The sequence below is a fragment of the Haplochromis burtoni genome, unplaced genomic scaffold (assembly GCF_018398535.1).
Source record: "Haplochromis burtoni strain Fernald_Lab_line unplaced genomic scaffold, NCSU_Asbu1 Contig_254, whole genome shotgun sequence".
NCBI classification, from domain to species: domain Eukaryota; kingdom Metazoa; phylum Chordata; class Actinopteri; order Cichliformes; family Cichlidae; genus Haplochromis; species Haplochromis burtoni.
This window is the reverse complement of record NW_024582615.1, coordinates 426904-448783: the sequence shown is the minus strand read 5'-3', so window position 1 is coordinate 448783 and position 21880 is coordinate 426904. Positions and strand designations below refer to the sequence as shown.

The window sequence follows — 21880 nt, the reverse complement described above, 5'->3', positions numbered from 1 at the left end:
ATAATTTTCTGATGGTAAAGGTAAAAAAACGTCCCCTTTTTGAACGTGGTCGGGTTGGGTCTCTCACAGCGCACAATCGCTGCTGAGGTCGGATGGAGTAAGACAGTCATTTGGAATTTCTTCAATGATCCTGAGGGTTATGGAACAAAAAAGTCAAGTGGAAGACCCCAAAAGATTTCACCAACATGGGACATTTTTTTCTCTGATGAGAAAAAAAAATTAACCTTAATGGTTCTGATGGTTTCCAACGTTACTGGCATGACAATCCCACAGATCCCACCTGAGATGTTTTCTACGTGGCACAGTGGAGGGGACCAGGAGAATAACATCACTCTTATGGAACATCCTGCATGTTCTGTTCCCCTGATCTAAAACCAATTGATAACCTTCGGGGATGGATGGCAAGGGAAGTTTACAAAAATGGACAACAGTTCCAGACAATAGATGCCCTTTGTGTGGCCGTCTTCACCACTTGGAGAAATGTTCCCACTCACCTCGTGGAAACGCTTGCATCAAGTATGCCCAACGAATTTGATCAACAGTGATCAACAATAACGCTGGAGCTACTCATTACTGAGTTCATGTTTGGAACTTTGATTTCTTTTTTTTTTGGCGGGGGGTTACAGGGTTTTTTTGGAGGTGTGGTCTTAAACTTTTAATCAGCTGTCTGTTGTCAGCCTGTTTTAGTTTAAGTGTTGTTTTTCAATAAATTGCATCCTCAAAAAAATGTTTTGTCTCAGTCCCATTTCTTGTTGTTGCATGTTGAAGCTCTGATTTTTTATTTTTATTTTTTTTACCTGATTTTGGTTTTTTGGGTTGTTTGGGGGGTTTTTTTGCCATTTTTCAAGTTGTCTTAAACTTTTGATCAGCACTGTATTCTTAAAAAACATTTATTTTTCCTTTGTCGTTGATTGCATACTATGTGTTTTGCTACTTTGTGATTGCCTTCCTCATTCTCATTAGTTCATCTCATTTCAGTTCATTTAATGTGCAGTTAATTCTCTCACTATTAATTTCTGTGTTCTTTTTCATCTGTCAGTATACTGTCCATTTGTTATACAAGTTCTGTACTGACCTTTATAAATCCTGAATGTTTTCCAGGGTTAGCATAGTAAATAGGACAAACTCCAAATGAGAACTTTGAGTATTTCCATGTTTTGTTTTGTTTTTTATAAAGTCTCTGTAATGATAGAGTTACTTTGAATTACACAAGTAACAAGTTTTGTCTGTTTTTGTTGTAGCCTCTCAAGTTTCTGGCTATGTTTTCTTTTTCTTTTTTTTATCTCTCTAGTTGGGTTGTCAAAGGAAGCACGAGGAAGTCTGACATCTTTGTTGGTTCAGCCCATCTCTGCCCTCCTCGCCAAGACATTGCTGTCATCGCCATCCACGGGCCAGGAAGGCTCTTGTATTCCTCTAGCAATGCCTCCCAATACAGGTAAGCACACAGACTACAGGAAACCAGAGTTGCTAATAATGTCTCATTCAACAGAAAGTGTTTTCAAAAGTATGAGGGTTTTTTTTTTAATTGATAAAAACAAACCAGCTTCAATCACAAGCGAAAAGTTACAGCATGCATGAATGGGGCAGTGTAAGGAGCACATGAGTGACACAGCTTTAGGACATGTTTGGATTAAACCAGGCATTATCAAGGAAGCATTGTGCGTAAAAGCATAGGATATAGATTTATCAGTTCATCTAGGTTCTATTAGTCTCCCTTATCCTTAGGGTGCCTATTGTGGCTCGCCTTGTAATCGGAAGGTTGGCGGTTCGAGCCCCAGCTTGAACAGTCTCGGCCGTTGTGTCCTTGGGCAAGACACTTCACCCGTTGCCTACTGGTGGTGGTCAGAGGTCCCGGTGGCGCCAGTGTCCGGCAGCCTCGCCTCTGTCAGTGCGCCCCAGGGTGGCTGTGGCTACAATGTAGCTTACCATCACCAGTGTGTGAATGGGTGGATGACTGGATATGTAAAGCGCTTTGGGGTCCTTAGGGACTAGTAAAGCGCTATATAAATACAGGCCATTTACCATTTCATTTACCATTGTGAGTTTAGGGTCTGTGTCTAGAGCTTGCATTTTTGTACTGGATCTGTCTATCTTCCATCCAAAACCACTCTGTTAGGACAACTTTCTTAGCCACTGCATATGTGTATATATAGCACTCATAGTTGAAAATAGTCTAGTTAGACTCACTGAGTGAAAAAGTTACACATATAACTTTTCTAAATTGGACCTCTGTGATCCTGTGGAAGCTTCCAACCCTACTGCTGTTGAGCTCTCATTACATTACTTATAGATTTTAAATAGAAAACATTATAAATGTTATTTAAGGTAGAGCAGCTTGATGCATGAATGTAAAAAGCCAGAAAGGAGTATAAGAGGTAAGAGACATATAAGGAGGATTAAGTGACAGTCATGGTGGAGATTAAAGAAGGGACTGATTCATTACTATAGCTTATTGTTACTGGTTCTTTTTAGCTACTAGTATATTACCCAAAGTTTATGGTGACATACAGTTTTAGTTTAATCATTATAGGAACATGTTTTGTGCTGATGCTTAAACATAGGTTGAGAAAAACTATGATGAGCTATTTATGCTAATTAGCAGAAACAAAATGTTGTATTTGCTAGTTCAATTCAATTCAATTTTAATTATACAGCGCCAAATCACAACAACAGTTGCCTCAAGGCGCTATATATTATAAGGTAGACCCTAATATAATACATGCAAACCCAACAATGATATGACCCCCTATGAGTAAGCACTTTGCAGTGTAAATGTCTGAGAGCAACATAAAAGCTAGTTTTGTAAAAGTAATGGGAAAAGATGTGTAAAACGTTAACTGAGAATCCATCACATTAAAGAAGAGACAAAAGAAATAAAGGTCAGAACTGACACCCCTAGTGTTGACCTGTCAGTAGGCAAATACATAGAGAAAGTCAATAATTTCCTTTGTGGAGCGGCTGCAATAAAAAGGGAAAAAAACCCTCTTTTAATATAAAATCATCCTGGGCTGAACTGGATTCACGTTTGATGGCCATCTGCCTCAACTGATTGAAGTTAGGGAAGAGCAGAGACAGAGGAAAGCTGAGCACTTAGAAGCAATAAAAAAATATGTCAAATATCAACCAGTGATTCTATTTACTTCATTTTGAAAGAATAAAACATTCCTTTAACAAGTGTCAGGCATGAGCAAGCAGTGTAGAGCAGCGGTCCCCAACACCCAGGCCTCGGACCGGTACCGGTCCGTGAGTCGTTTGGTACCGGGCCGCGAGAGTTGAGGCTCAGGTGTGAAATGTATGGTTTTCAGGGTTTTTAATCGGTTTTCAGCGTTATTTTGTTATCGTTTTGATCGTTAACTCTGTTTTCCTGGGTCTTTTCACGTGTGTTATGAATAAATCTTCTTTTTTCGGTACCGGTACTAGTTTTATTTTGTTGTATTTGTCCGCGACACCTTAAAGGCCGGTCCGTGAAAATATTGTCGGGCATAAACCGGTCCGTGGTGCAAAAAAGGTTGGGGACCGCTGGTGTAGAGTATATTATCAACTGTCCTACAGATGTCCTGCTGCAATCCAATTACAGGCTTTGCATGGATCCCTTTCAATCATTTTGAGTCCAGTATCAGGGCATGTCACAGTCTTTCTATAATTACACTAAAGACATCTGTCCTAGATTTGATTCAGACTAGAGCTGGGAAAAAAAATTATTTGGTTTAAAAATTAGCTAATCAAAAGAAAAATATTTAGCTTTAAATTTGAATCAATACATATTTAAAACATGTTTACATGTTCAATCACAAATCATCTTTAGTTCGGGTTAGTTACTTTAGCTCTGGCTTTTCTTCATCACTTGACTGGATATTAGCCCCTGTTAATTAGAAGAAAGAAGTTATTTAACAACATGAAACTGACTGCCAGCCAAAACATTTTCAAATGAAATTAATCTAGGTCCAGTGCTGAACTAGAAATAATTTGGGAAGTATTTATTAACTGCTGGATGTTTATTAATTTATTTCATCATAGATGTGGGGATATTTTTTAATCACAAGACAGCATTAAACAGAGACGTTTAAAACAAACACACAAAAGGCGCATAAAGTTACATAACCAATAAAACATAAAAGAAAGTGTTAAAAGAAAGTCTAGATTTGAAATGCAAGAATAAGTGTGTGAGATGCTGTTTCTGCAGCACTCACATGGATAACCTTCACCAGCACCTACCCATGCTTGCATATCAGTCACACTCTATGGTGACTCATGGAGTTCATAACCTGGAATTTCCAGCAAACATTGCTTGGTTAACTCACAGATGTGACCCAAATGCCTCCTCACCACTGCAACTCTAAGGTTTTGTGGAAGGGTTTAAAAAGCAGCATGTCCTGAGCGAATCTTAAGTCCTTTGTTTTTTTATTCTTTATATGTTCTCCATATGGAGTACATCGTCATATCATTTTATAGAATTTACTTATCTAGATTTGCAATTAGTACAAAATGTGTACACTACATTAACAGCATTGAGTTCATAGTCAAACATATTTGGTTTAAAGGATAATTGATAGGGGGTTTTGGTACCTAAAGATTTTACATGCATTCAGAGCATGTGAAAATTTTTTTAATCAATCACTGAACTGTCTGAAAATGATTTTACGGTAAATTTACTTACTTAGAATTGGAATTTAAATTGGTGACTGAGGGCTTCTGGAAGCCATGAACAAAAGCATAATCTCAGAACCAGTTTTAAAACGGTTAATGAGTTGTATTGTGTACAGTATCAAAAAACAAGTAAAATCTGCTATAGACGGATAAAAATATTGAACCATACAAATATGAATCCACTTATTCCCATCCTAAAGTAAGACAAAGTAAGGCCTACATTTTCATTTTGGCTTGCATGGATAAGACAAACTTGGGAGAGTTTTGAAAATAGTCTACCTGTGTGCATCGTCATTTAAAAGAAATGCTTCTATCTAATCTAAACTGAAAATCAAAACGTAAATAGCAGCCTTATTATAACAAGTTGCACATTTATGTTACTGAAAGTTGAAAATTGTTCAAATTTGATGGAACCCAAACAAAGTGCAACAATGCTGCAGCCATTTTTAATAGTATTATTTGAGACTCTTAATTTTGAATGTGCCAGAACTATGAAAAATGTTTCCAGACAAAGAGTGTCTATTGAGTGCTGACATTTTTTAGGTTTTATTTCTGGCACTCTGGTTGATTTGACAACACCATGTCTGGTCGTTTTTATTCATTTTTCACTGCTGTGCAAAAATTCAGTTTTTCAGAATAAGACAGCTATAGAAACTGATAAAAGAAGTTAAATTTGAGGGGCAACAGGGGACCTGATCCATTATACTCTATATTTTATATCACCTGTTACTACAGCATTGTATTTCTATACAGATTAACTGTAATATAATAGAATAAATAGTATGAAAGACATCATTACAACAGACCTCCTTCTGCTAAAAGATGCAAACAATATAGGCAATACATCTGAGCAAAAATACTTTTTTCCAAATGTGATAATTAGGCTGATGCTGAGAGAAAAGAAACAGAAACAGAAGAAAGCAATCAGCGAATGTCAAAGAGGCTAAGAAGCTCATAAAAGAAAATGTATATGAACACTACTTGCAAGTAGTATTTAAATGTTTTAATACTGCTGTGGAATGCTATGCAATGTGTGTAAGTTAGATTGCTAATGATGAACTACATTTTTCTGAATAATTCTGATTATAACTAAAAATATATGTTTTTGTACCACTATTTTTTTTTTTCAAATATGACCATCATTGCACCTGTTAGTGGGTGGGACATATTAGGGAGCAAGTAAACAGTTTGTGTTGGAAGCAGGAGTGAAGACTAGATAACTGGGTCAGAGTATCTTGGAAGCTGGAGGTCTTGTGTGGTGCCCCCAGTCTGCAGTAGTCAGTATCCTTCAAAATTGGTTCAAGAAAGTAACTGTGACAGTGTAATGGGTGATCAAGGCTCATTGTTGTATTTGGGGAACAAAGGTTGGTCCCATTAGATGAGCTACTGTAGCTTCAGTTACCAAAAAGTTTAACGTTGATGGTTGGGTGTATTTGCATCAATTTTTCTTGTGAACACATGGCATCAGGATATATAATAGGAAGGAGGAGGTAGTGTGATGCTTTGGGGAAAGTGCTGCTGAGAGGTCATAGGTCCTGCCACGTGGATGTTACTTTAGCACAAACTACCAGCCTATGCATTGTTACAGACCATGTACGCCCATTCATGGGAATGGCACTCCCTGATGGCTATGGCCTCTTTCAGCATGATACCACAAAGCAAAAATGGTTTAGGAATGGTTTGAGGAGAACAACGCATTTGAGGTGTTGACTTGACTTCCACGTTTCCCAAATTTCAGTCTAGTCAAGCATCTGTGGTATGTGCTGGACAAACAAGTCAGATCCATGGAGACCCGACCTGGCAACTTACAGAACTTAAAGGATGTGTTGCTAATATTTTGGTACCAGATACCACAGGGCATCTTCGGGGGTCAAGTGGAGTCTGTGCCTCGACGGGTCATGGCTGTTTTCACAGCAACAGGGGACCAACACATTATCAGGCAGGCGATCATAATGTCACACTTGATTGTATTTTGCCCTTTAATTTGAAGAGTATGTTAATAGGTTCTACAACTGGCAAGGAAACCACTCTGTATTGGGAATACTAGCAACCTGAAATTTAGTTTTTAATGCCTCTTCTTTGTCTCAGTGCGGCTTCAGAGGCTTTTCAACTTTTCTAGTCCATAAGGTAATAGCTCTGTAACTTTAATCAAAAGTATGCAGCTAGTGAGTTTGAAGAGATTAGTGAGCTTCCAGATAAAGAATTACAAGAGAAATAGAGGTGCATATGTTGTAAGTCATATTATACACCCAGTTTGACAGTGACTTCTGTAGAGTCCTAATTTCAGTATTTTTATTCAGTCAACAACTGCTGACAATAATTCAATATTAAAAAATTAAATTGCTGCCCAAAATTTTTGCATTCATGAATACATTTGCTCTCTCGTCTTGTATTGCGTCTCCTTTTTATTGTAGTTGTATACCATCTTTCCTCATGTTATTTTTTAATATTTAATTATGTGAACTTTCATTGCTGTAAAGTTTGATTGGCATGAAATGTTCCTGTTTTCTTGGTTCCACATCTTGTTCAAGTCATCAGCAGCAAATATGTCCTCTTGGGGGTTGTGTGGGGCCACTCTGGGCAAACGCCAGAGGTCCACAGTGGGCTACCGACTGTTAGGCCCAGTACTGGTATTAACTGTAGGGCACATGTGGGCAGGCTGTGGACTGCCCACACAAAGCAGAAAGAAGCCCATAGTGGGTCTACAGTATGCCCATTCTTTTTTATTTGCTGGAGAGAAACATCTGTTAACTAACCTACTGTGAATGAGAAGAAGAGGTGCAAGGCCAAGCTTTAATTCTAAGAGCTACTTTAACCTGTTTTTCATCCATCCGTACACCCATCATCTTCCGCTTATCTTGGACCAGGTCAGGGGGCAGCACCCTAAGCAGAGAATCCCAGACCTCCCTCTCCCCGGGCCACCTCATCCAGCTTATCTGGGGGAACACTATGGCGTTCCCAGGCAAGCCATGAGATATGATCTCTCCAGCTCGCCGAACTCCTCACCCTGTCTCTAAGGGAGAGGCCAGCCACCCTTTGGGGAAAGCTTATTTCCAGCACTTGTATCCCCAATCTAATTTTTTTGGTCACTATCTAAAGCTTCTGACCATAGGTGAGGATAGGGATGTCGATCAACCCTTAACTCGAGAGCTACGCTTTTATGCTAAGGTCTCTCTTTGCCACAACAGACCAATACAGCATCCACATCACTGCAGTCGCAGCACCAATAAGTCTGTCGATCTCCCGCCCCCCTCACTTAACAAGACCCCGAGATACTTAAAATCCTCCACTAATTCGTCCCTGACCCGGAGTGGGCACTTAACCTCACTTAACCTTAACATCCTATACTTCCAAAAGCACTTCAGTCGAATGCCTTCTCCAAATCCACAAAACACATGTTGGGCAAACTCCCATACACCCTTAAGTATATTTGAGAAAGAGCTGGTCCAGTGTTCCACGACTGGGATGAAAAAACACATTGTTCCTCCTGTAAGTTCAACTAACAGACAGACTCTTCTTTTTGGGACCCTGGCAAAGACTTTCCTGGGAAGGCGGAGGAGTGTGATCCCTCTATAGTTGTAGCACACCCTCCAGTCCCCATGCTTGAAGATGGGAACCAAAATTCCAGTCTGCCAATCCAGAGGTATGACCCCTGATCTCCACGCAGCATTATAGAGGCATGTCAACCAAGACAGCCCTACAACATCCAGAGCCTTCAGGAATTCAGGTCGAACACCAAGGAGGCCATGCCTCAGTAACCTTACCCCCAGTGGTGGACGAGTCATTCCCTCATCCCCAGACTGTGCTTCCTATATGGAAGACATGTGAGTTGGTTTAAGGAGGTCCTCAAAATATTCCTTCCACCACCTGACTCAGTCAAAATCTCCGAACTCCTCCCACACCCAAGTTTTGGCTTCATCCACTGCCTGAGTCCCACAGGCTATCCACCAAGTGTTGATCAGTTGACGGGTCAGCACCTCTCTTCACCCAAATGTCCAGAACACATGGCCACAGATCTGATAATACTGATCTAATAAAAGTTTCAAATTTGCCATTTGTTCTACTATGACTGTGGTGATGTTTTTTGACATCTTTACTACTACACAAGCAGGACTACGGATATTTTCATTGGCATATTGAGGTACATGTGTGTTCCCACTTTTGTACTCTATTGAAGCATTTTGTATATGTGAGTATGTATATAAAATGAAATGTATACAATATAAATGGAAAATTCTTTCTTTCCTGCTTTTGAAAGTTTAAATCCTTTTTTTATCTCAGTGTCTTTACTACAGTTCCCTATCACAACACTACCTTCTGCTCTCTCACTTTCTTATCCTGAGCCCTCTGTCTCTCACTTGAGTCTCTGCTCAGTCGTCATCTCTTGTTGTCCACATGCTTCCCCTATTGAACGTGTGTATGGTCTGTCTATTTCCATTTATTTCTCGATAAATCCAAGCAGCTGGTCATTGAATGGAACACTGCATTCTGCCCTTTTCCAATGTTGCACAGATAACAGTCACACAGCCCACACACAGTTCATCACGTTTATGCACCCATGTGGCCTGATGGAGTGATGCACCCCTAAAACCCAGTGGCCAAAGACATGAGTACTATTGACTGAGTGATTGGGCATGTGTGTACCACATTCACTTTATTGCTTTTTTTCCAGTTGTGAATTTGAAACTCATTAGGTTTAAAACATTTCGGTGCTTTTGAGTATTGCAGTCAACATAATTTTTTTTTGAATCCCTGAAAATCTATACCACGAGTCTTAGTTTGTAGATATTTTGGTTCAGTTATTTGTTTTTAGGTCTCTACTGGGCAAAACAGTAGATGATTTCAGTGTAGCAAATGGTGTGTCAGATGCTGTTCCAGTTCTGGCAGGGGTACTGTTGGTTTTCGAGTGGACATTTTGAATGTGTGTGAGTGTTTGTGTGCATGTGTTTGTCCCTGCTCTTAGAAGAAAGGCATCTTCGAAGACTGATCTTATTGTAGAGCCAATGGTTTTGCAAGGTAGGCTTCTTTTTCAAGTGTTTCCATTACTTCAAATGAGGCAGAAAGAGGGAAAAGGGAAGACAAAGAGAGAAAGCGAGAGAGATGTAATCTGTCTCCAATCGATTGGCTGCACCTCTGACCACTCTTGGGATCCCACTATCATTTGTTTCCATCTGTCTGCCTCCTTTCATTTTTTTCTCTTTCTTTTTAATTCCGTTTCTCCTTATTTTCTCTTTTAATTCCCATTCAATTAAGGCTGGGTATATTGGCTGGCCATTGGTTAATTGCTTAGGGGCCCTCCATGGAGCTCACCAGACCTTAACGAGATGATGTGGTTGCCCTCACAGTACTTTTAGCAATGTACGTGTGAGTGAATTTGTGCATGTATGTTGGCATTTTTTTAATGTCTGCATATTTAAAGTGGTGTCCAGCTTGATTGTTCCTTTTATAATATATTAAATTAAAGATGTAATTTTATTAGATCTGTATAAGACACTAGCTTATTCTGTATATGATCTATTTGACGTTAATAAATGTATAAATAAATAAATGTGCAATATGCAAGCCCATCTGCTATAACCCCACATACTTCATATTCTTGAGCTGCCATAAAAGCATTCATGAATACAGCCTTTTACATAGCAGATAAGAAACATTTTTAACATTCAAAATGTTTAGCATTCATCTGCCAGACAGTTTATTTTATAAGCATATAGCTACCATTTTGAAATGTAAAGTTGTAGCAAATGTGTTTACAAAGAAAATGCTCCTGATACCCATTTCATATCTATAGCTAAGCTATAGATATCACACATCTATAGCTAAGCACCTTGTTAACATTAACTTATACACATACTCAGGCACATTGGTGACTTGGCTTTCAAAGATCCATTGACAAGCAAACTACCAACCAGCTGGTCCTTTATGTCAAATTTCAGATTTAAAATCTTCCTATTTTTTTTTTCAAATTAGCTTCCTGTTTGAATTTTAGTTTGAAACTATTGTTGTTCTTTGCGTTCTTGCATCTCTAATTGCTCATGTTAATTAATACGTTAATGAATACTTGGTACTTCTCTGTTGTCTGTGGCCATGTATTTGTATGTGTGAGTGTGTGTTTCTGATAGATGTCACTTCCCCCATGTGTTGTGCCCTTTAAAGATTGATTAATTCACTGAGCACACCCTGTCTAAATCGGGCCTTGGGGCTTTGGCGCCAACTCTATCTGAGTGGTGTGTCTGTTGACCAGACAATTACCAAGCTAGTCCATCACTATCTCTAAGGCCTGTTGCAAGCCCCAGTTTACCCTGGCAAGGCTGATTAATTGTACACACACATTTACACTTTCAAATGCCAGCAAGTACACACTTTCACACACTTTTCTGCATTCATGCATGTTCATATATCTTATTGGACTTGAAGTCAGAATCTTTGCAAGGCCAGAGTGTTTGTTGAATTAGCAGATGGAATGATTGCAGATACTGACAAAGATGTGACAATGACTCATAATGTCCTTCTGATATATAATGACCCAGCAGGTGTACTTGTGATTGGTTGTGTTTGCTCATATACAGCGTTTTACTTATTTATTTATTTTTTAAATTGAAGCTAAATGCTTTTTCTTCTTCTGATCTAAGCTTGGCATATATCACAGCTAAGATACGCTTATGTAAAATAAAAGTTAAAAAAAACATAGACTTGAGACTTGAGATGTTGGAAATACTCGCAGTTTGTTTTCATTTTTTATTGAAAGTGAAAGACAAAATTTAAAGAACTATAAAATATTTTACAACACTGTTATTCTGAAACCTTTTCTACTGATTGGTGGGATAGGACTGCGTTTACTTGTGAAAATGGCAGTGCATTGCATTTTAATAAGTCTAGAAATATGTTCCATCATTTTGAAAAGGTTAAAAGTTGGCATTGCAGAATGTGCCTGAGTGGTAACAGAATTAGTGCCCTAAAATATCAACGTATCAGTGACAGCAGGAACAGTCCCGTTTGAAAGTCCACAACAACATGCTTTACATATAATCATGTCTTCTTATATAAGTTACTATAAGCAATATAAATACTAAAGGAAACTAAAATAATGTTTTACAGCCAAACAGAAATCTTTAAAAAAAAACTCATATAAGTTATGTTACTTAGATAGGAGTAAAAACTGCAATGTGTCCTTTCTGTTCAACGAACAGTACTGATATTATAACTCTGCACTTTTTATGTTTCCTTTATTCTTATTCTTTCACGCTTATTTTGGCCAAAGGCACTATTACACCTCTACTGAAAGTTACAGTAGGTTTCCTATAATTCTCTAACTTGCTTTTTCTGCTACACTCTACATTTAATACCCTCTAGAAAGGCTAGACTTTATGTTCTGTGATTATATAACAGATCTTTTCATTACATAGCCAGAAAGGTATTACATCCTGTTATAATACAATGCAATATAGTATTTTTAAAACTTAGAATGATTATACAGTTTCTTTTGTGTGCGTTATTTTCTAGGTCTTTGTTTTTTTCTTATTGTAATCTTTAAAATAGATTTTTAGTTATTTAATAACAGTTCAGAGATTCCATACATGTAAAGATAGATCTGGATATGCAATAAGACTTTAATATTGCAATATTAATTCTAAAATGAGGACCAAATCCTCCCTCTCTCATGGGCACACAGAAACATACTGACAGCACCACACATTCATCTTGCAGTTATTAATGCTATAAAATTGTATTTGATTAAAAAAGCAAAAAACAAAGTCAGAGTCTTTTTGTCTGCCTTTTAATTTTCTAATATGTACAATTCTTCTTTCTCACTCTGTTTTATCCTGTCTCCCACTCAGAACAAATGCCAAAAGTGTTCCAAATTTCCGTAGAAATTACATTGCAAAGCCGCAGAGGGAGAGGCGAGTGAAGCAGAGCAACTTAAAATGGCTTTATATAAAGGACTCCGAGGCCCTTTAATTACACTGCTATTGATTGCTATGTGCAGGTTTCCCACATTCATTTGCTGCTTTTTCCTCTCAACTATGCATTTAATACCCAGCAGAGAATTGCACTTAGTTGCTTCTGAATGTAGACTATTTTATAAGATTATACATAATATCTTTTTTTAATTATCTAGTTTATATATTTAAAGTAGTAGAATGTATGGATGTATTTTGTTATTGCATATATGCTTTCTTTCTTATTTCTTGCCTTAAAAATGTATTACATATTTTAATTCTATGTAATGCTAAGTATAAGTTTGTCTAATAAATCTATCCAGTAGTCAGAGTAACACAATGTTTCAATGCTACTAAAAGACCATTACCATTACTAGGACTTTATGTCTCTACCAATACACCATGGCGCTGTAACCAGGGTACATATCTGCCACCTATTCTTACTATGTCTCATTCTGCCATTTAATCAAAGAGGCTGAGATGCAGTAGATGTCCTAGAGTTACAGAAATCAGCATTAGTAAGCCGAAGTGGTGTAAATTATGAGATTGTCAAGGGGGAGACCAAGGATCTTGTCACAGGAGCTTTGGTTGTGTATTTAGTTACATTTCATTTCACTTCCCATTTGGTTAGGGTTAGGGTTTAGATGGCAAAAGCACTTAACAAGGTTTAGGAAAGGATTGCAGTACGTTATCCCCGTCGGCAACTCAGCCATGAGTGTTACCAGAGGAGACCCAGAGTGTTCAAATGCAGTTCCAAGGATCCTGAACAAGTGTGGAATTAGTTGGTGTAAAACAATTTCACAAGCACAAACAATCTGATTACAGTTTAGTTTTGAGCAGTATCGGTGGCACTGGTAATCTTTCCCAACTACAGACAGAGCCAGACTAGCCTTGCCGCTAAGGTAATTTAGATTTTGTATTTCGAGTATAGACATGGCAGTGCTACTAACTGTCTCGACTAACTTGAAATGGAATAAAGTCGTATATGCTGTTTTAAAAGGTAGTGTTCTACATGTGTTTGAAGTCTTCATGAACCTTTGATCATACAGAAGCTACATTTTGTGGGGAAAGTAAAAGTATGCACAGGTTGAGCACATTGGTTCCTTTAACCTCCTAGGACCTGGCGTCCACATATGTGGACATCACATTTTGGGTTATTTAGACCAAAATACTCAATTTTGATCTACAAGGGCCTGAGATCCACTTACAAGGGCATTATACTGCTACTGTTCTATCAAATTTTTAAAGAATATCCTCATGTGGCTCTCATTTTTCTTAAAAACAAAAATAAGGTAAAAAAAAAATTATATATGGTAATTCTTTGTATTTACATTCATCGGGCCCCAATATGCCCAAATATCAAAGAGAAATTAAAAATGCATGCCGTGGAAGAGTTTGGGTCTTAGGAGGTTAATTTCATTTACAAAGGTAAACCTCTGGGAGAAAATTCAAAATTCTACTCAGAAGCTCTGCCTTGGTTTGAACCCAGGACTCTTTTCCTCTGAGGAAACAGCTCTTACCACTAAAACAACATGCTGCTTTTTATTCTGCCATACTGCTTGTGATAGGGAATTCATACAATCCTCCAGGATAAAATGGTGCTAAATAGCTTAGCTCTGTTGGTGACATCACAGTGTATTTGAGTTTTATATTTGCTGAAATCAGGACACATTCTGTGGGGAAAAGGGCATTTCCATTTCATTTAGCCCTTGGAAGTCAAACATGTACTATTGTCCCTTTAAATATTTTCATCAACTCTCAAAACTTAACTTAGAGTCACCTCTTACCTGTAGAAGCAGCCGTATCTGTAAACCCATTCATCATGAGGGGAATTACTCTATGACAAATCTCTCCCCCTACTCTCTGTGCGTTTGCAGATTGAATACACAAACGGTCCACATGTTCCATCCCTCCTCTTTAGCCATAGTCATTTGTGCCAATGTCAAAAGTGATAAATGGGTTATGTGGCGCCTATGAGAGAAAGCAGTGAATTTTTATAATGTATTAAACAGGAGCGAGAGGGCAAGCAGACAGGCGGGCAGGGAGGGATGGAGGACAGGAGTGAAGTTGGAAAAGTGGGCTGTCATGCTGTAGTGCTGTAGGCAGGGGACCTCTGTCACACACAGTTTGAGCCCCAGCTCGCATCTTTGCTGGCACTTCTTCTGTATTTCCCTCAGATATCCAGCCATCAGCCCCCCAAGAGCTCACAGCCATCCAGCAAGGCAGCTGAGCTGGCAGACACAATATCTAGTGACTGCTCTGTCAAATGCATCATATGGCCGTCTGTGTGTGCTTTTAAGTGTGGTCTTTTTGCCTTTCTTACAAGAGCCAGTTGCACTTTAAGACTATCACATGAAAGTCTTCGAAGGTCATGTTATGTTTCACATTTTTATGTATTGTTGCTGTTTGTTGATAGAGCTGTAAATACAAAAACATCATAATCATAAAAATAATAATCTCCAATCTAGCATAAACTGAAATTGGAAATTTGAGCTGACAATTTGTTATTATTAAAGGATTTTTAGTCTGTGCAAAATCCCATTTAGTTTTCTATTATTACTTGAATATGTGACTTTCCTTACATACTCCCCTATTAACACTCTCTCACTGTCCCATATATGATGAAAATGCCTAAAAGGAAGTCACAAGACTCCAATAAGGTACTTTTTTAAGTGGCTCTATGCAATATTGTTTTTATCTGCCTTTCATTACCTTTACTTTCCAACTGGTTGAGATTGATGCAAGTGCATGTACACACATTCCCTAGTCATCTACCCTCACATCATGATTTCGTGTAAAGCCGCTACCCTGCCTTAACATGACGTCTTAACCCTCAAACAGCCCTGCAAGACGTGTTAGCAACTAGAGACAAGCAAATGTTCTCACTTTCCACACATCGTGTCTCTCTCTCTCAAAGAATCCAACACCAATGTGTCCTTGTAAAGATACACATAGAAGTAAACACAAATGAACCCAGACACACCAGAGTGCACAAAAACACAAATGGACTCTATTGTAATTACTTTAATGCCACTCTAACCAACCACTCCATTAACCATTTAGCATTAATTGTACTTTACAGCTACTTTGTCTTAAAATTGAAGGTCATTTATCCAAATCACTTTTTAGTTCATCATGAGGGGGTTTGACAGAGCAGTCTAACAGATGAACAGTAGTAGTTTAATGCATTCTGATCTCCAGTTTCCTGAAGATTGTGTGTTTCCTTCCCTTCTGACAACCATCAAGAGTTTAACCCTTGGAAAACAACTTAACAATTTTAGGACACCTGTAAAGTGGAGTGATGAAGTACTTATAGGTTCAAGTGATATTTCACTTTGATCGCACTCTGAGAGTGCAGTTTGTCCAATCAGATGAATTATTTGGAACTGCCAATGCACAAAAGGATAATTTCAACAATTGTGACTAAAGTCTAAAAACTATTGGTGGGACACTGGTGAAGAACGAGGATGACTATCTGAATGTATACGATGTGGAGCAAAAACAAAAAAAATCTAGGAGAGGAGAAGAAAAAAGAGAAAACATTGTCAAGGAATGTAATTAATACATCAGTTCCTCCACAAGGTGTTAGATGTGTAATTGCTAAAAAGAATTATGAACCTAAAGGTAGATAAAATGTCATAAAATCTAACTGCTGATTGGTAGGTGGTTTGTTTCATTGTGTTCACTCTGAATTTGAAGGCTGTTTTTAACCTAAGCAATAGCTATAGGATATACTAACCACAATGTTCATTTGATTTAATTCATTTTACGTCAGTCTACTTTGTTTTTGGTTTTTAGCTTGAAAATGTAATTAAAGTCAATTCAGTTCAGTTCAAATCAGTTCGGTCCAAGGAGCTTTCTTTCCAAGCCTTTTAGACTACCACGGCCTGAATGACTGAGAACCTGCACAGTCAATTCTATTCTATATAATTTATATAGTTCCAAATCACAAATCAGTCACCTCAATATGACTGCAAGGTTACTGTTTATATTCCAAGTTTAAAAAAAAAACAAAAAAAACAACAACACAATAATACAGAGAAACCCCAACAATCATGCAACCTCTTATGAGCACTTGGCGACAGTGGGCAGGAAAACTTACCATTTAACAGGAAGAAACCTACAGAGATTAATAATAACGAACTCCAGAGTGGTAATATCCCCCATGGCACATTTGATTTAGAACAGAGCATTCAAACCAGGTTCTGTCTATGTAAATATATTTTCTTTTTGCTGAGTGAAAACTTATGAATGAAAATCTCCCAGTATCGTCACACTATGAATCAATAATAATTCAGAATTACTCATCTTACAATTTGTCTTTTTTTTTCTTTTTCCTAGAGCGCAAGAAGATAACCCTGACAATTGGAAACCAGTTTTCGTACAAGAAAATTTACAACGTTGTGGGATATCTGAAGGGAAAGAGGAACCCAGGTTTGTACAAAGCCACTGCAGATTTGCCTTAAAGTTAAAACACAATCTCAGCATTTTTCTGTCTCTATCTTTGCTTTTAGCTACATTTGTATTCTTGCCTGTTTCGTTAACAGAAAAGGTAATGATTTCTTGATGATGCTTGTAGTACTTAGCTCTGCTGCAACATAATGCACTTAGTCCCCAAATATGGCTTTCATTCCTCAACTCAATCTGTCTGTGCTTGGCTTTAAACAAGCAGTAGAAATCATAAAAAAAAAAAGATTAAAGGAGAAATTTGGAAACATCTGTATTCTCATACTGGCAGAAAATTCCATGATAATATCAACACCACTTTCATAGCCATCATAAATGAGGCTACAAACAGTGCATGTTAGTTCAGTTTGCCACTAATCCTGTAAATGGGGAAGCAGTTTCTGCTTCCCACCATCAATGCTATCCACATCTGTGTCTCAGCAGAAGAGCAAATTATAGAAACTAAGCGCATTCTGTGCTACAGAAATATTCTCACTGGTGGTTAAATGAGACAACCACAATGACTTCTCTTAAAGTGCTCTTGAGCAACTGAACCACTGGGTATTTAGACAACTGGGTAGCAGTGACATAACATGAACCACTGGCTTCTGATAAATAAGATAATAATAATCATTTATATTACCTTTCCATGTGGAATTAACCATTTGGATGACTAAAATAACCAGATGACATCACCTTGAATGCAAACACAGTTAAACTCAAATTGAATTATATGGCTGCCATAACAAATATTTTATATTAGTGAGGAAAATATTATTTTTTTAAATTCTTTAATAAACTGTGGCATTGCCTATTATTTTCCTTGCATACAGCACTTCTATCCACATGTAGTGAGCACAGGGATCACAATAATGCATGACTTTCTGACTTAGAAGTGTTGTTTTAGAACTATTAGAATCTATTAGATTCTAATAGTTCTAGGTATTTACATTACTTTTAATTAGTTTTGATTATAACATTATTTCAGATCCATCTAAATTTAGGTTACATTTCACCTGAAAAGTGATTCTTATAAACACATATTAAGGTTCAGAAGATGCAGGTGCACGTTTTTTATGGATACATTAGATCAAAACACAATAATAGAAGCTTTAACTTGATTTGATCACACTTTCATTTTCATCCCATGAATCCAAAGGTGGTTAAGCTCTGATAAGTAGACATTAACCACCTTAATGTTGACTAAAGTAGACATTAACTGCCTTTTGCTCTCTTAATGTCAACCATCGTGTTTCTTAAATGTCTGCCATTTGCATCTATTTATTTCAAAAAGTTGCCCATTGATGTTGGCAAAGACTTTTGAAAATGGACCATTGGAGACGTATCTTTTTTTTTCTGTTTCCATTTACAAGGCTTTGTTAACTCTGCCCATTTCAAACATGCTGTTTGCTGTGGTCTTTTAATATTTAAATGTCAACCCTGGCTCTTTCTTCTTAGCTAAAACTACCCCTATCCTTTTTTAAATTGTCTCTTTATCTTGCCCTTGCCTCATCCACACAGCCTTCCTCCAATGTCACGCTACTGTACCTGTCCTGCCCACTCAGTAGTGGAAAATTATCTTGCTGATTTACAGTGTAATATTAAGCAGGCATAATGGCCCACTAAAGCAGATAATATGGGTCACAAATCTCTGGAAGGAGTGATGCTTTAACTGGTTGTGGGGGTTTCATCATATGTCTGTTCCACACTTAACTCTAAACAGACTGAATATTCATGCATGATGGCAATGGGTAATTCTGAATGACTCTTTGCTGTTTTTCTTAAATAATGCTGTACGCAGCTACTGCTAGCAGCATAACAAATCTGCCAAACAGGCACACTGTAACATCAAAGCAGCCCTGTAGTTTGAGCCAGTGTGGTTCAACACAAGTGTTACATGAATACTCCAGGGACATAACTGTTTATATTCTAATAATAGCTCAGTGAAATGAATTCATAGATTTAGATTTGTATATAATTATAGTATAAAGCTGGTTCAAACTGTTTCGAACGCAACAAAAATGTAGAAAGTCTATCAACTGCTCACTAATAGCACATTTTATGATTATTCTTCCATTATTTTATTTGGTTGCCTTCCTGGACAATGTTGGGACAATCAGTTTCAGGCATTGTCCTTTCTTATATGCAGCCCCAAGCAAACATGTTGGAAAGGGCGACTTTAAAATGTGCTGTGCTTGAAATATTCAGTTTGACACCTTTTTACATATAGGTGCAGACAACATAGATTTTGTACTAGGCACTTGAGTGGTTAAAGACTGCATCAGACATCTGCATTCACATGCATTCAACTAGCTAAGGCTGGGAAGCTTGGTTAAAAAGCTGCATCCATACACTATATGGCTACATCACAGAGTCCAGTGCCTTAGTGCCTACAATGTGCTAAGTAACATAGCAAAAATAAGCATTTAAATAAAGCACTAGAACGGGAGCAGGGATTACCTGCATGGACTGTTACAACAGTACAAATGTCTTTGCAGCAATCCATATTACTTGTCAGAAAATAGCATCAAAACATTTTCCAAAAACATCAGACACATGGTTAAGAGGAGCCTTATCGGCATCACCTGCCACTTAAATCAGTCGTGTCTGTGATTTTTTTTTTTTTTGTCCATCATGCACATAAAAGGTTTATTTCTGCTGTAAAGTTTGGGTTTACGTAGGAGTCTTATAACATTGGACTCACTTTGTGAAGACGTTCTTATTCTAAAGAACTGTAGCTTTTTTGTTTGCTTATTTGTTTGTTGTGTGACAAAAGTGTCACACATTTGTACAAAGTTAGTGTCTCATCCAGTTACTATGAAGCCGGGCTTTGAACAGCTATCATGACTTTATACTTTTTACTATTAATCTAAAGGCAAAATATGACCAAATAAAACATAAAGTATAGTCACAGAAATATTAGCTTATGCCCACGATCCTCAGTTAAAAGCCCGAAGCTATACAATTCCAACACAATCCTGAAATAAATAAATAAAACTCATGCATATGAAATATGAGATAAAGAACTTGAGTGGCCACCTAATCTCAAGATACCTACATTGCTAAATTGCTAATGTAGAAAACTCCATCCATCCATTCTCTTCCACTTATCGTTGTCACGGTCGCGGGGGGCTGTAGCCTATCTCAGCTATCAAAGGGTGAGAGGTAGGGTACACCCTGGACAGGTCGAGAGTCTGTCACAGGTCTAATACATATAGACAAACAACCATTCTCCACCATGTCGCCAATGTAGAAAAATTCCTCGCAAATTTCAAAACTGTAGCAAATGTTAGAGGACTTCTACCAAGAATCAATTGCACCAAGAAACAAAATAAAACATGGTTGGTAGCTCATGTATTTATGCAAGTGAAAACATTCCTCCATTGACTTACTGCACTAAACTACAGTTAGTTTCAGCTGAACCAATAATAATTTGTCCTAGCCTAAGGGCATCACGTCTATGTTATTTTATGTTATTTTCAGTCTGTGTTTATTAATTAGGGTTTCTTATGAAAAATTAATTTAGCTTTTGATATATTAATCTCCTCCTCCCTCTATGCATACCCATGAACAAAGTAAATTACACTTTCACGTATGAGTGATTTAAAGTACTTTACGCTAATCGCTGTTCATAAGATTCACCCAGGAAGCTCCACATAATGTAATAATATGTTGTCATGGGCTAAGCTAGCAGGCTTCTCTAAGCACCTCTTTTCTCAGACAGAGTCATCAGTGCTCTGTGTTGCAGTTGTGAGGTTTGCTCTGTTCTTCTTGTTGCCTGCAGGAGTTCTGCTTTGTGCATCCATACTCATCTCTCTGTCTTTGTAGAAAATGCAAAGCATACAAAGAAGCCTGAAGCATTCGTGTGTGAATGCAAGTGAGTTTGTTACCTCGGTAAACCACAGGAAGACACTGTGTGAATGCCTTTATGCTACTATTATTAAGTCACAGCATTTGTACATATTCATTTTAAAACCCCTTTCTCGGTTTAACTATATAATGTGCTGTGTATCTGATTTCTTGAAATAATCCCTGCTGTCTATTACTGTCTATAATTTAACACAAAAAGATGGAGAGACATATTTGGGCCTTTTACCAACAAGTATCTGCACATTAGCATAAGAAATGTCACCCTTCAGTCAAATTTCTTCCTATACAAAATCCTTAAAAGCCATGTTTCTCAGTTCAGCAGTTTAGTTCTTATAGTAATTAAGGACAGTTTGGTGATTTGAATTTGATGTGCCTGTTGTGGTTCCATGGGTCATACAAACTCTTCCCCTTTATTCTAGAGATTCTGAGTTCTGCTTCAACCTTCTGAGTCATCTTAAGGCTGGCAAAACAAAATTACCCCTATTAGGCACCAATACCCGAGTAGCTGCAGCTACCTGCATGAGCTTCAGCAATGGATGTGTGGAACATGGTCCACTGGGGACTCAGTGCAGGTAGTGTCCCCACCCTCCCTGAGTCTGGTGATGGGCAAGTGGCTGTATCTCCCTGGTTCACTGCCTATACATTGGGGTTTTTCCCAGTGGATGAGAGGCTCGGTACCCCTTGCCTTCGGATCAGGGGAATAGGTCCTGACCGTAATATGTGCCTATGTGACGAATGACAGCCGTTTTGAGTCAATAGGTGAGATGCCGGAGAGGGCTCCAATAGGCAGTCTATTTTAAATACATCCAACTCTAAATGGATAGCCACTGAAGGAAAAAAGGTCAAAAAGGATGATGGGATTTAAATATTACCCAGATGGAGACCTGTTTAAAGTACAGTGTGTGTGTGTGTGTGTGTGTGTGTGTGTGTGTGTGTGTGTGTGAGTGAGTGAGTGAGTGAGTGAGTGAGTGAGTGAG

The 21880-nt window shown here is 38.0% G+C and overlaps 1 protein-coding gene across 1 annotated transcript in view; it reads left to right on the top strand.

The window, feature by feature from the left end:
* Positions 1-21880, top strand: part of LOC102310182 (inactive N-acetylated-alpha-linked acidic dipeptidase-like protein 2) — a 563756-nt gene that overhangs the window by 366164 nt on the left and 175712 nt on the right. Inside the window, exons 10-11 of the mRNA XM_042227322.1 lie at positions 1292-1435; positions 16929-17021. Coding sequence (XP_042083256.1) covers positions 1292-1435; positions 16929-17021 — 237 coding nt within the window. The remainder of the gene's footprint in view (positions 1-1291; positions 1436-16928; positions 17022-21880) is intronic.